This window comes from Hyla sarda, chromosome 5 (genome assembly GCF_029499605.1).
Source record: "Hyla sarda isolate aHylSar1 chromosome 5, aHylSar1.hap1, whole genome shotgun sequence".
NCBI classification, from domain to species: domain Eukaryota; kingdom Metazoa; phylum Chordata; class Amphibia; order Anura; family Hylidae; genus Hyla; species Hyla sarda.
In genome coordinates this window covers 81,519,555-81,532,038 of record NC_079193.1, presented here as the reverse complement: position 1 = coordinate 81,532,038, position 12,484 = coordinate 81,519,555, and the positions used below count along the sequence as shown (strand labels likewise).

Below are 12,484 nucleotides of genomic sequence, written 5' to 3'. Positions count from 1 at the left end.
AGAGAATTCACAATCTTTATTTTTTACACTCGCATGTTCTTGTAGACCAAATTTTTTAATTTTTACAAGGGGTAAAAGGAGAAAATGTATAGTTATATTTGTAGCCCAATTTCTCTAGAGTAAGCACATACCTCATATGTCTATGTAAAGTGTTCGGCGGGCGCAGTAGAGGGCTCAGAAGCGAAGGAGCGACAAGGGGATTTTGGAGATTACGTTTTTCTGAAATGGTTTTTGGGGGGCATGTTGCATTTAGGAAGCCCCTATGGTGCCAGAACAGCAAAAAAAAAACACATGGCATACCATTTTGGAAACTAGACCCCTTGAGGAATGTAACAAGGAATAAAGTGAGCCTTAATACCCCCCAGGTGTTTCACGACTTTTGCATATGTAAAAAAAAAAAAAAAAAAATATGTCACTAAAATGTGTGTTTCCCCCCCAAATTTCACATTTTTGCAAGGGTTAATAGCAGAAAATACCCCCCAAAATTTGTAACCTCATCACTTCTGAGTATGGAGGTACCCCATAAGTTGACCTGAAGTGCACTACGGGCGAACTACAATGCTCAGAAGAGATGGAGTCATATTTGGCTTTTTGAGAGCAAATTTTGCTCGGGGGGCATGTCGCATTTAGGAAGCCCCTATGGTGCCAGGACAGCAAAATAACCCCCACATGGCATACCATTTTGGAAACTAGACCCCTTGAGGAATGTAACAAGGGGTACAGTGAGCATTTACCCCCCCACTGGTGTCTGTCAGATCTTTGTAACAGTGGGCTGTGCAAATAAAAAAATGTGTACAGCCCACTGTTCCAAAGATCTGTCAGACACCAGTGGGGTGTAAATTCTCACTGCACCCCTCATTACATTTCGTGAGGGGTGTAGTTTCCGAAATGGGGTCACATGTGTTTTTTTTTTTTGTTTTTTTTTTTTGCGTCTGTCAAAACCGCTGTAACAATCAGCCACCCCTGTGCAAATCACCTCAAATGTACATGGTGCACTCTCCCTTCTGGCCTTCTGGGCCTTGTTGTGCGCCCCCAGAGCACTTTGCACCCACATATGGGGTATCTCCGTAGTCGGGAGAAATTGCATTACAAATTTTGGGGGGCTATTTTCCCTTTTACCTCTTGTCAAAATGAAAAGTATAGGGCAACACCAGCATGTTAGTGTAAAAAATTTATTTTTTTACACTAACATGCTGGTGTAGACCCCAACTTCACCTTTTCATAAGGGGTGAAAGGAGAAAAAGCCCCTCAAAATTTGTTAGGCAATTTCTCCCGAGTACGGCGATACCCCATATGTGGCCCTAAACTGTTGCCTTGAAATACAACAGGGCTCCGAAGTGAGAGCGCCATGTGCATTTGAGGCCTAAATTAGGGATTTGCATAGGGGTGGACATAGGGGTATTCTACGCCAGTGATTCCCAAACAGGGTGCCTCCAGCTGTTGCAAAACTCCCAGCATGCTTGGACAATCAACGGCTGTCCAGCAATACTGGGAGTTGTTGTTTTGCAACAGCTGGAGGCTCCATTTTGGAAACAGTGGCGTACCAGATGTTTTTCATTTTTATTGGGGAGGGTGGGGCTGTGTAGGGGTATGTGTATATGTAGTGTTTTTTACTTTTTATTTTGTGGTAGTGTAGTGTAGTGTTTTTAGGGTACAGTCACACAGGTGGGGGATTACAGTGAGTTTCCCACTGCGAGTTTGAGCTGCTGCGCAAAATTTGCTGCATCGCAAACCTGCAGCCTGATACTCACTGTAAGCCCCCTGCACAGGTGAATGTACCCTGTACATTCATAGGGGGGGGGGGGGGGGGGTAACCTCCAGCTGTTGCAAAACTACAACTCCCAGCTTGCACAGTCTATCAGTGCATGCTGGTAGTTGTAGTTTTGCATCAGCTGGAGGCACACGGGTTGGGAAACACTGAGTTAGGAAACAGACAATGTTTCCCAACCAGTGTGCCTCCAGTTGTTGCAAAACCACTACTCCCAAACATTCTCAGGCATGCTGGAAGTAGTAGTTCGGCAGCATCTTTAGAGCCAGATGTTGCCAAACTACAACTCCCAGCATGCTTGGAGTTGTAGTTTTGCAACATCTGGAGGACTACAGTTTGCTGACCACTAATACAGTGGTTCCCAATCTGTGCCCTTCCAGATGTTGCAAAACTACAACTCCCAGTATGCCAAAACTGTCCAGGCATGCTGGGAGTTGTAGTTCTGCAACATCTGAAGGGCCAGATGTTACAAAACTACAACTCCCAGCATGCCTGGACAGTAAGGGCATGCTGAGGATGTGTAGTTTTGCAACATCTGGAAGGGCACAGTGGTCTCCAAACTGTGGACCTCCAGATGTTGCAAAACTGCAACTCCCAGCATGCTCAGACGCCAAGGGCTGCCTGGGCATGCTGGGAGTTGTAGTATACAGGGTCCCATTACAGCAATGCATGTCGCTTTACGGCGACGTGCATTGCTGTAAAGGGCCCGACCGCGGCTGAAGAGTAACTCACCTGTCACCGCCGCCGTCTTCATCGCCGGGATCCGGGTCTTCAGGGACGAGGTAAGTACCGGGGCCGGTCCCCAGCACTCCTCCGTCCCCCGCCGCGGCCTTCTTCCGGTCTTCCTCCCGTCCTCTCCGGACTTTCAGGGGCCAGGCAGGGCGGGAGGAAGTAACCCCCCCCCCCCTGCGATTGGTCGTTAACTAACCGATGGATCGCAGGGGATAGGAGGAGGTGGCAGGCTTGCCACCTCGCTCCTAGCCTCCAGCATGGTCCTGGCTGTCTGTGACAACCGGGATCATGCAAAATTACCGGGCGGTCGGGTCCCAGAGACCCAATCAGCCCGGTATAGCCGCAGATCGCAGGGGTGATTTCCCTCGCGATTTGCGGCGATCGCCGACATGGGGGGCCTACTCTGTGTTTGCCCTGGATGCCTGCTGAAGGATTTCAGCAGGTATCCGCTTCCGATCTCTGCCCGGCGGGCGGAAGGGACCGGAAAACGCCAGGGCGTAAGTTTACGCCCTGGGTTCTTAAGTACCAGGGCGCCGGGGCCTAAAATTACGCCCTGGGTCCTGAACAGGTTAAGGACTCTGCGTTTTCAGTTTTTGCATTTTCATTTTTCTTCCTTACCTTTTAAAAATCATAACCCTTTAAATTTTCCACCTACAAATCCATATTATGGCTTGATTTTTGCACCACCAATTCTACTTTGCAGGGACATTAGTCATTTTACCCAAAAATCCATGGCTAAACTGAAAAAAAAATAATAATTCTGCGACAAAATTGAAGAAAAAACTCCATTTCGGAATTTTTGGGGGCTTCCGTTTCTATGCAATGCATTTTTCGGTAAAAATTACACCTTATATTTATTCTGTAGGGCCATACGGTTAAAATGATACCCTACTTATATAGGTTTTATTTTGTCGTACTTCTGGAAAAAAATCATAACTACATGCAGGAAAATTTATACATTTAAAAATTTCCACTTCTGACCCCTATAACTTTATTATTCCGCATACAGGGATGTATAGGGGCAAATTTTTTTGCGCCATAATCTAAAGTTTTTATTGGTACCATTTTTGTTTTGATCTGACTTTTTGTGGTATAAAAAGTTACCAAAAATATGATATTTTGGACTTTGGAATTTTTTTTACGTGTACGCCATTGACTGTACGGTTTAATTAACGCTATATTTGTATAGTTCGGACATTTACGCACGTGGCAATACCTCAAATGTTTATATTTATTTTTATTTACATAGTTATAGCCCCCATAGGGGCCATAACATTGCACACACTGATTTCCTATGTATTAACATGGCATTGATCAGTGTTATCGCCGCTCAACTGCTCCTGCCTGGATCTCCGCCATGGAGCAGTCATTCAGCGATCGGACAGGAGGCAGGTAGGGATCCTCCTCGTGTCCTGCAAGCTGTTCGGGATGCCGCAATTTCACTGCAGCAGTCCCGAGCAGCCCGACTGAGCTGCCAGGATGGTTTCGGTTTCACTTCAGACATGGCAGTCAACTTTGATCGCCGCGTCTGAAGGGTTAATACCAGGCATCACCGCGATCGGTGATGTCCGGTATTAGCCGCAGGTCCTGGCCGTTGATGGCCGCTGGGACTGACCCGATATGATGCGGGGTCACCGCTTGACCCCGCGTTATATCGTGGGAACCGGCGCAGGATGTAAATATACTTCCTGCGTTGTTAAGGGGTTAAAACTAGAAGCAAGACATCGCCAGCTACACCTAGAATGTAGTGTCTGGCCTGATTGGTTACAGATTCTGCCGAGGCGCAGCACCACTAAAGATCCCTGCACTGCACTTCAGGAAAGATGTGTGACCATGGTCTTCATCCAGAACCACAGGCATGCCAAAACTGGAACTACTAGAAGATGGAAGGGAGGCATATACCAACAATCCTATGCTGGATTTGAATGTATCATATCCAGATTTCCTTGGCAGAGTGCACCAGTACGCAGCCCAGGTGGAGAAAATCCCAGCATCTGTCCAAAAGAACTTTTAATCCCTGGAGGCAGAGTCCTCTATCTCTGTGGTGCTGTCATGTTGAGGAAGGAGAAAAAAAAAAACATTTTCTTCTTAGAGACTTCTATAAAATCTGCTCAGTTTTTTCTTGTAGCAGACATGTATTCATGCAGGGAAGTAGCCTTATAAACGGAGAAGCCAGATATTTCCCTCCGATAATGTTGTTTTAATGTTTTTTCAATGTTTGTATGTATAGTATTGAAAATGTGAACACAAAATAAAAAAAATAAAAAATAAAAAGTCCTCTAGTCCTCTCATCATCCCTACTTCTGAGATGGACTTAGTAATGACAGCTCTCTCAAAATTAATGGCCACATTGGGGTCCATCTTAAAGGGGTACTCCACAACCCTTAGACATCTTATCCCCTATCCAAAAGGATAGGGTATAAGATGTCAGATCGCGGGGGTCCCGCTGCTAGGTACCCCCGGGATCTCGGCTGCAGCACCCACCAGTACGGCTTCCACCTCACAACAGCAATGCTGGAGGCTTCGGATCCCGACCACAATGGCGGAAGAGCGTGAAGAGCTTTGGATAGGGGATAAGATGTCTAGGGGTGCGGAGTACCCCTTTAAAAAGTAACTTGAGGAGCGGGGAACTGGTTGACATGACAATAGGACAGGCATAGGCAACCTTTGTCATTGCAGATGTTTTGGACTATATCTCCCATGATGCTATGGTGGCATTTTGGCTGTAAGAGCATCATGGGAGATGTAGTCTTCAACATCTGCAGTACCGAAGGTTGCCTACCCCTGGCGTAGAACATTTCAAAAGACATTACATTTAACAATACTGCTTTCTAGCTTACCTGCTCAATATCTGAAGCTGTCTGAAGCTGAAGCCCCCATAGTCGATATTTCTGTGCAATAGGTGGGGACTGTAATTCTTCAGGAAGTTCTACAATGCTGGATCTCTCTAAAACTTCTGAATTCCCATAGTCAATATAGGTGAGCGAACACTAGAGAAATTTAACAAAATCAGAAGTTGGTTGTAAATTCTGTTTATCTATATCTTATCTTGTACTCTGACTAATCTTCTGCTAACTGTATATACTGCGACGCTCTCTCCATTACCAACTTTGTTTGACTCTGATTTTACGTTTCTATGTACTTTTCCTGTCTTTTTGCTGTTGTTGGTAAACATTTTTGTGCCCTGAACTTTTTCACGACTTCTGCACTGTGTTGCATTGTTACTTTGACTTCACCACCCACTGCACTTTAGATGCATAAGGCCACCCTATCAGGGATAGGGCACACCAAAAGGCAAGGGACAAAGTGTCACTCAGTTCAGGGCCGCACACATCCCTGCCCTAGGTTACAAGTTTCGGCAATGCTATCACTTTCCAGCCACTAAGAACGAACAGTATTTAAAGCTTCTACTAGAAGCAGTGCCACATGTAGGGGGGTCAGATAGTTTGAAGTTGCTTCCAAAACACCAGCTGGAGAAAAGCACACTATGAAACACTTGCACACAGCAGTCCATTATGGGCTTGATAACATTACAATAACTGGTACTATGAGTCACCACCTTATGAACATTGTGCTACAATACAACTGGTCAAAACTACTGTGTTATGATACACAAGAATAGGGGCCTTGATGTTGGATGGCAGAAGAGAATTTCTAGAGCAAACACTCATGACATTTATAAAGAGAAAACAGAACAAAAAAAGAACACAAATATAAAATGCAGATGCAGTAGTACATGTAGATGCTTCAGAAAATTGCATTAAAATAAAATAAATAAATAAATATTTCAATTAGTTTAATGAAGGTTTGCTAAAAACATCAAATTCCTCCATATAGCAAGCAAGAAGAAATCACTGGAAGCTAAAAAGCTAAATACTTACCTGCTCATCACTAACCACATGCTGCACTTTACATCTATACCAGCATTTATCTGCTGAAAACATACCACCATACACCTGGAAAATAAAAAAAACAAGTCAAACTTCCTCCATTACATGACATACATTTCAAGAAATACACTTATAACAAAAAAAATGTTTAACAATTTCCCTACACGTGTAAGAAAAAAATAAAAATACTCAGTCTCAAAAAAGTAAATACTACTGAGGGAGGGAGATGCAGCTGCAGTCTGTCAGCCTCTGCCTGTGTGTGATACAGCACACCATGATGGAAAGCGGGGGGGGGGGGGATCCAACTGGTTTAGAGTAAATAATAAATATGCAGGTGAGACTCAACATTTCCTTCATGTCTAGTCCATAATGCACAGGTGGCCACTAACAATAAGAACCAGGGCTGTTTAGTCGGAGTCTGGGTCGAGGAGTCAGACCAAATTTTGGGTACCTGAGTCGGAGTCGGCAAACAATGCAACGACTCCTACTCATACAAAATTTAGATTGGAATAAGAAAAAATAAAAAAAAGCAAGTTTAAATGTCCCAATTCACAAAAAGTTATAATTAATGACTTCTCTACTGTAAGAATAAAGATCAATGCATGCAGTGCCTCACGTAACCGCAAAATGAACATGTTAAGTGACCGTGAAGAAGCATGCTTTTCAAGTGCTTTACTATATGGCACGCAACGCACAATTAGGAGCAGCAATACTTATACTTTCCATAGTGTTGTGTTCTGCTGTTACAGGGAACCCATGGGTAACCCAGCCTCTCACTGATAAGGGATTAAGTAAATATGCTTTTTGCAGGACTAGAGACCCTTGTATAAGTGAAGGGAATGGAGGGTCAATGGTTCAAGACTGAAGCTGCAAACCATTGGAAAAAGGCTATAAAAACTTGTAAACTCGATTGTTAGCTTAAAGGGGTACTCCGCCCCTAGACATCTTATCCCCTATCCAAAGGATAGGGGATAAGATGTCAGATCGCCGGGATCGCCGCTGCGATCATTACTGCACAGAGCAAGTACAGGGGCCGGAGCATCGTTACGCAACGGCCCGCCCCCTCAATACAAGTCTATGGGAGGGGGCGTGGTGGTTGTCTCGCCCCCTGCCATAGACTTGCATTAAGGGGGTGGGCTGTGATGTCACAAGGGGCAGAGCCATGACATCACGCTGCTCCGTCCCCTGTATCGCCCATCATTACGCACAGAGCGAACTTGCTCTGTATAGTAAAGAAAACGCGGTGAAGCAGCGGCGATCCCAGGGGTCCCCAGCAGCCAAACCCCAGCGATCTGACATCTTATTCCCTATCCTCTGGATGGGGGATAAGATGTCTAGGGGCGGAGTACCCCTTTAACCCCTTAAGGACCCAGCCATTTTCCACCTTAGGACCCGGCCATTTTTTGCACATCTGACCACTGTCACTTTAAACATTAATAACTCTGGAATGCTTTTAGTTATCATTCTGATTCCGAGATTGTTTTTTTCTTGACATATTCTACTTTAACCCCTTAACGACGCAGGACGTATATTTACGTCCTGCGCCGGCTCCCGCGATATGAAGCGGGATCGTGCCGCGATCCCGCATCATATCGCGTGGGTCCCGGCGCTAATCAACGGCCGGGACCCGCGGCTAATACCACACATCGCCGATCGCGGCGATGTGCGGTATTAACCCTTTAGAAGCGGCGGTCAAAGCTGACCGCCGCTTCTAAAGTGAAACTGAAAGTATCCCGGCTGCTCAGTCGGGCTGTTCGGGACCGCTGCGGTGAAATTGCGGCGTCCCGAACAGCTGATCGGACACCGGGAGGGCTCTTACCTGCCTCCTCGGTGTCCGATCGACGAATGACTGCTCCGTGCCTGAGATCCAGGCAGGAGCAGTCAAGCGCCGATAACACTGATCACAGGCGTGTTAATACACGCCTGTGATCAGGATGAGAGATCAGTGTGTGCAGTGTTATACCTATAACACAGCAAAAAAAAATGTAAAAAAAAGTGTTAATAAAGGTCATTTAACCCCTTCCCTAATAAAAGTTTGAATCACCCCCCTTTTCCTATAAAAAAAATAAAAGTGTAAAAAAAAAAATATATAAACATGTGGTATCGCCGCGTGCGTAAATGTCCGAACTATAAAAATATATAATTAATTAAGCCGTACGGTCAATGGCGTACGCGCAAACAAATTCCAAAGTCCAAAAAAGCGTATTTTGGTAACTTTTTATAACATTAAAAAATGAATAAAAAGTGATCAAAAAGTCAGATCAAAACAAAAATCATACCAATAAAAACTTCAGATCACGGCGCAAAAAATGAGTCCTCATACCGCCCCGTACGTGGAAAAAATAAAAAGTTATAGGGGTCAGAAGATGACATTTTTAAACGTATAAATTTTCCTGCATGTAGTTATGATTTTTTCCAGAAGTGCGACAAAATCAAACCTATATAAGTAGGGTATCATTTTAACCGTATGGACCTACAGAATAATGATAAGGTGTAATTTTTACCGAAATATGCACTGCGTAGAAACGGAAGCCCCCAAAAGTAACAAAATGGCGTTTTTTTCGATTTTGTCACACAATGATTTTTTTTTCCGTTTTGCCGTGCATTTTTGGGTAAAATGACTAATGTCACTGCAAAGTAGAATTGGCGACCCAAAAAATAAGCCATAATATGGATTTTTAGGTGGAAAATTGAAAGGGTTATGATTTTTAAAAGGTAAGGAGGAAAAAACGAAAGTGCAAAAACGGAAAAACCCTGAGTCCTTAAGGGGTTAACATAGTGGTAAAATTTGTGGTAACTTGCATCCTTTCTTGGTGAATAATCCCAAAATTTGATGAAAAATTAGAAAATTTTGCATTTTTCTAACTTTGAAGCTCTCTGCTTGTAAGGAAAATGGATATTCCAAATCATTTTTTTTGGATTCACATATACAATATGTCTACTTTATGTTTGCATCATAAAATTGACGTGTTTTTACTTTTGGAAGACACCAGAGGGCTTCAAAGTTCAGCAGCAATTTTCCAATTTTTCAAACTCACTATTTTTCAGGGACCAGTTCAGGTTTGAAGTGGATTTGAAGGGTCTTCATCTTAGAAATACCCCACAAATGACCCCATTATAAAAACTGCACCCCCCAAAGTATTCAAAATGACATTCAGTCAGCGTTTCAACCCTTTAGGTGTTTCACAGCAATAGCAGCAAAGTGAAGGAGAAAATTCACAATCTTCATTTTTTATACTCGCATGTTCTTGTAGACCCAATTTTTGAATTTTTACAAGGGGTAAAAGGAGAAAATGTATACTTATATTTGTAGCCCAATTTCTCTCGAGTAAGCACATACCTCATATGTCTATGTAAAGTGTTCGGCGGGCGCAGTAGAGGGCTCAGAAGTGAAGGAGCGACAAGGGGATTTTGGAGAGTACGTTTTTCTGAAATGGTTTTTGGGGGGCATGTTGCATTTAGGAAGCCCCTATGGTGCCAGGACAGTAAAAAAATTCACATTTTTGCAAGGGTTAATAGCTGAAAATACCCCCAAAATTTGTAACCCCATCTCTTCTGAGTATGGAGGTACCCCATAAGTTGACCTGAAGTGCACTACGGGCGAACTACAATGCTCAGAAGAGAAGGAGTTATATTTGGCTTTTTGAGAGCAAATTTTGCTCGGGGGGCATGTCGCATTTAGGAAGCCCCTATGGTGCCAGGACAGCAAAATAGGGAACTAGACCCCTTGAGGAACGTAACAAGGGGTACAGTGAGCATTTACCCCCCACTGGTGTCTGTCAGATCTTTGGAACTGTGGGCTGTACAAAATTTTTAATTTGCACAGCCCACTGTTCCAAAGATCTGTCAGACACCAGTGGGGGGTAAATTCTCACTGCACCCCTCATTACATTCCGTAAGGGGTGTAGTTTCCAAAATGGGGTCATATGTGGGGTTTTGTTTTTCTTTCGTTTGTCAAAACCGCTGTAACAATCAGCCACCCCTGTGCAAATCACCTCAAATGTACATGGTGCACTCTCCCTTTTGGGCCTTGTTGTGCGCCCCCAGAGCACTTTGCGCCCACATATGGGGTATCTCTGTAGTCGGGAGAAATTGCATTACAAATTTTGGGGGGCTTTTACCTCTTGTCAAAATGAAAAGTATAGGGCAACACCAGCATGTTAGTGTAAAAAATTTATTTTTTTACACTAACATGCTGGTGTAGACCCCAACTTCACCTTTTCATAAGGGGTGAAAGGAGAAAAAGCCCCACAAAATTTGTTAGGCAATTTCTCCCGAGTACAGCGATACCCCATATGTGGCCCTAAACTGTTGCCTTGAAATACGACAGGGCTCCAAAGTGAGAGCGCTATGTGCATTTGAGGCCTGAATTAGGGATTTGCATAGAGGTGGACATAGGGATATTCTATGCCAGTGTTTTCCAAACAGGGTGCCTCCAGCTGTTGCAAAACTCCCAGCATGCTTGGACAGTCAACGGCTGTCCGTTAATACTGGGAATTGTTGTTTTGCAACAGCTGGAGGCTCCATTTTGGAAACCGTGGCGCTTTTCATTTTTATTGGGGAGGGGGGATGTGTAGGGGGATGTGTATATGTGGTGTTTTTTAGTTTTTATTTTATTATGTGTTAGTGTAGTGTAGTGTTTTTAGGGTACAGTCACAGGGGCGGGGGATTACAGCGACTTTCCCGCTGCGAGTTTGAGCAGCCGCGCAAAATTTGTTGCATCGCAAACTTGCAGCCACAGTAATCTCCCTGCCCATGTGAATGTACAGAACCTCCAGCTGTTGCAAACCTACAACTCCCAGCATGCACGGTCTATCAGTGCATGCTGGTAGTTATAGTTTTGCAACAGCTGGAGGCACACGGGTTGGGAAACACTGAGTTAGGAAACAGACAATGTTTCCCAACTAGTGTGCCTCCAGTTGTTGCAAAACCACAACTCCCAAACATTCTCAGGCATGCTGGAAGTAGTAGTTTGGCAACATCTTTAGAGCCAGATGTTGCCAAACTACAACTCCCAGCATGCTTGGAGTTGTAGTTTTGCAACATCTGGAGGACTACAGTTTGCAGACCACTAATACAATGGTTCCCAATCTGTGCCCTTCCAGATGTTGCAAAACTACAACTCCCAGTATGCCAAAACTGTCCAGGCATGCTGGGAGTTGTAGTTCTGCAACATCTGAAGGGCCAGATGTTACAGAACTACAACTCCCAGCATGCCTGGACAGTAAGGGCATGCTGAGGATGTGTAGTTTTGCAACATCTGGAAGGGCACAGTGGTCTCCAAACTGTGGACCTCCAGATGTTGCAAAACTGCAACTCCCAGCATGCCCAGACGCCAAGGGCTGTCTGGGCATGCTGGGAGTTGTAGTGTAAGGGGACCAGATGGAGCAGTCCAGATCGCTTTACGGGGTCTGGACTGTTTCAAGGGTCCCGCAACGCCGCCGAAGATCCACTCACCTGTCGCCACCGCCGCCGGGATCCGGGTCTTCAGGGACAAGGTTAAGTACCGGGGCCGGGTCCTAGCACTCCCCCGTCGCGTCCTCCGGTCTTCCTCTCGTTCTCTCCGGACTTCCAGGGGCCGGGAAGGGCGGGCAGAAGTAACCGCCCCCCACCTGAGATTGGTCGGTTAGCTAACCGACGAATCGCAGGGGATAGGAGGAGGTGGCAGGCTTGCCACCTCGCTCCTATACTTCAGCATGGTCCTGGCTGTCTGTGACAACCGGGATCATGCAAAATTACCGGGTGGTGGGGTCCCAAAGACCCGATCAGCCCGGTAACGCCGCAGATCGCAGGGGATTTCCCTCGCGATTTGCGACGATCGCCGACATGGGGGGCCCGACATGGCCCCCCTCGGCGTTTGCCCTGGATGCCTGCTGAAGCATTTCAGCACACATCCGCTTCCAATCTCTGCCCAGCAAGCGGCAGGGACCGTCGAACGCCAGTACGTCCGGGGACGTCCTCGGTCCTTAAAGCCCAGGGTGCCAGGACGTCCTGGGTTCTTAAGGGGTTAAACATGACTATGGGATTCTACTAGGGAAATCCTGTTTTATAATAGATGCCCCTTCCTGGATCCTCCCACTGCCCTATCTTCAGC

The 12,484-nt window shown here is 45.3% G+C and overlaps 1 protein-coding gene across 4 annotated transcripts in view; it reads right to left on the bottom strand.

Annotated features, from left to right (window-relative positions):
• The window catches only part of STK31 (serine/threonine kinase 31), a 182,190-nt gene that overhangs the window by 116,616 nt on the left and 53,090 nt on the right, over window positions 1–12,484 (bottom strand). For all 4 annotated transcript variants that reach the window (XM_056519806.1, XM_056519807.1, XM_056519804.1 and 1 more), the window contains exons 5-6: window positions 6,382–6,456; window positions 5,341–5,490 (exon numbers count right to left, since the gene is read on the bottom strand). In XM_056519806.1, coding sequence (XP_056375781.1) covers window positions 5,341–5,490; window positions 6,382–6,456 — 225 coding nt within the window. The remainder of the gene's footprint in view (window positions 1–5,340; window positions 5,491–6,381; window positions 6,457–12,484) is intronic.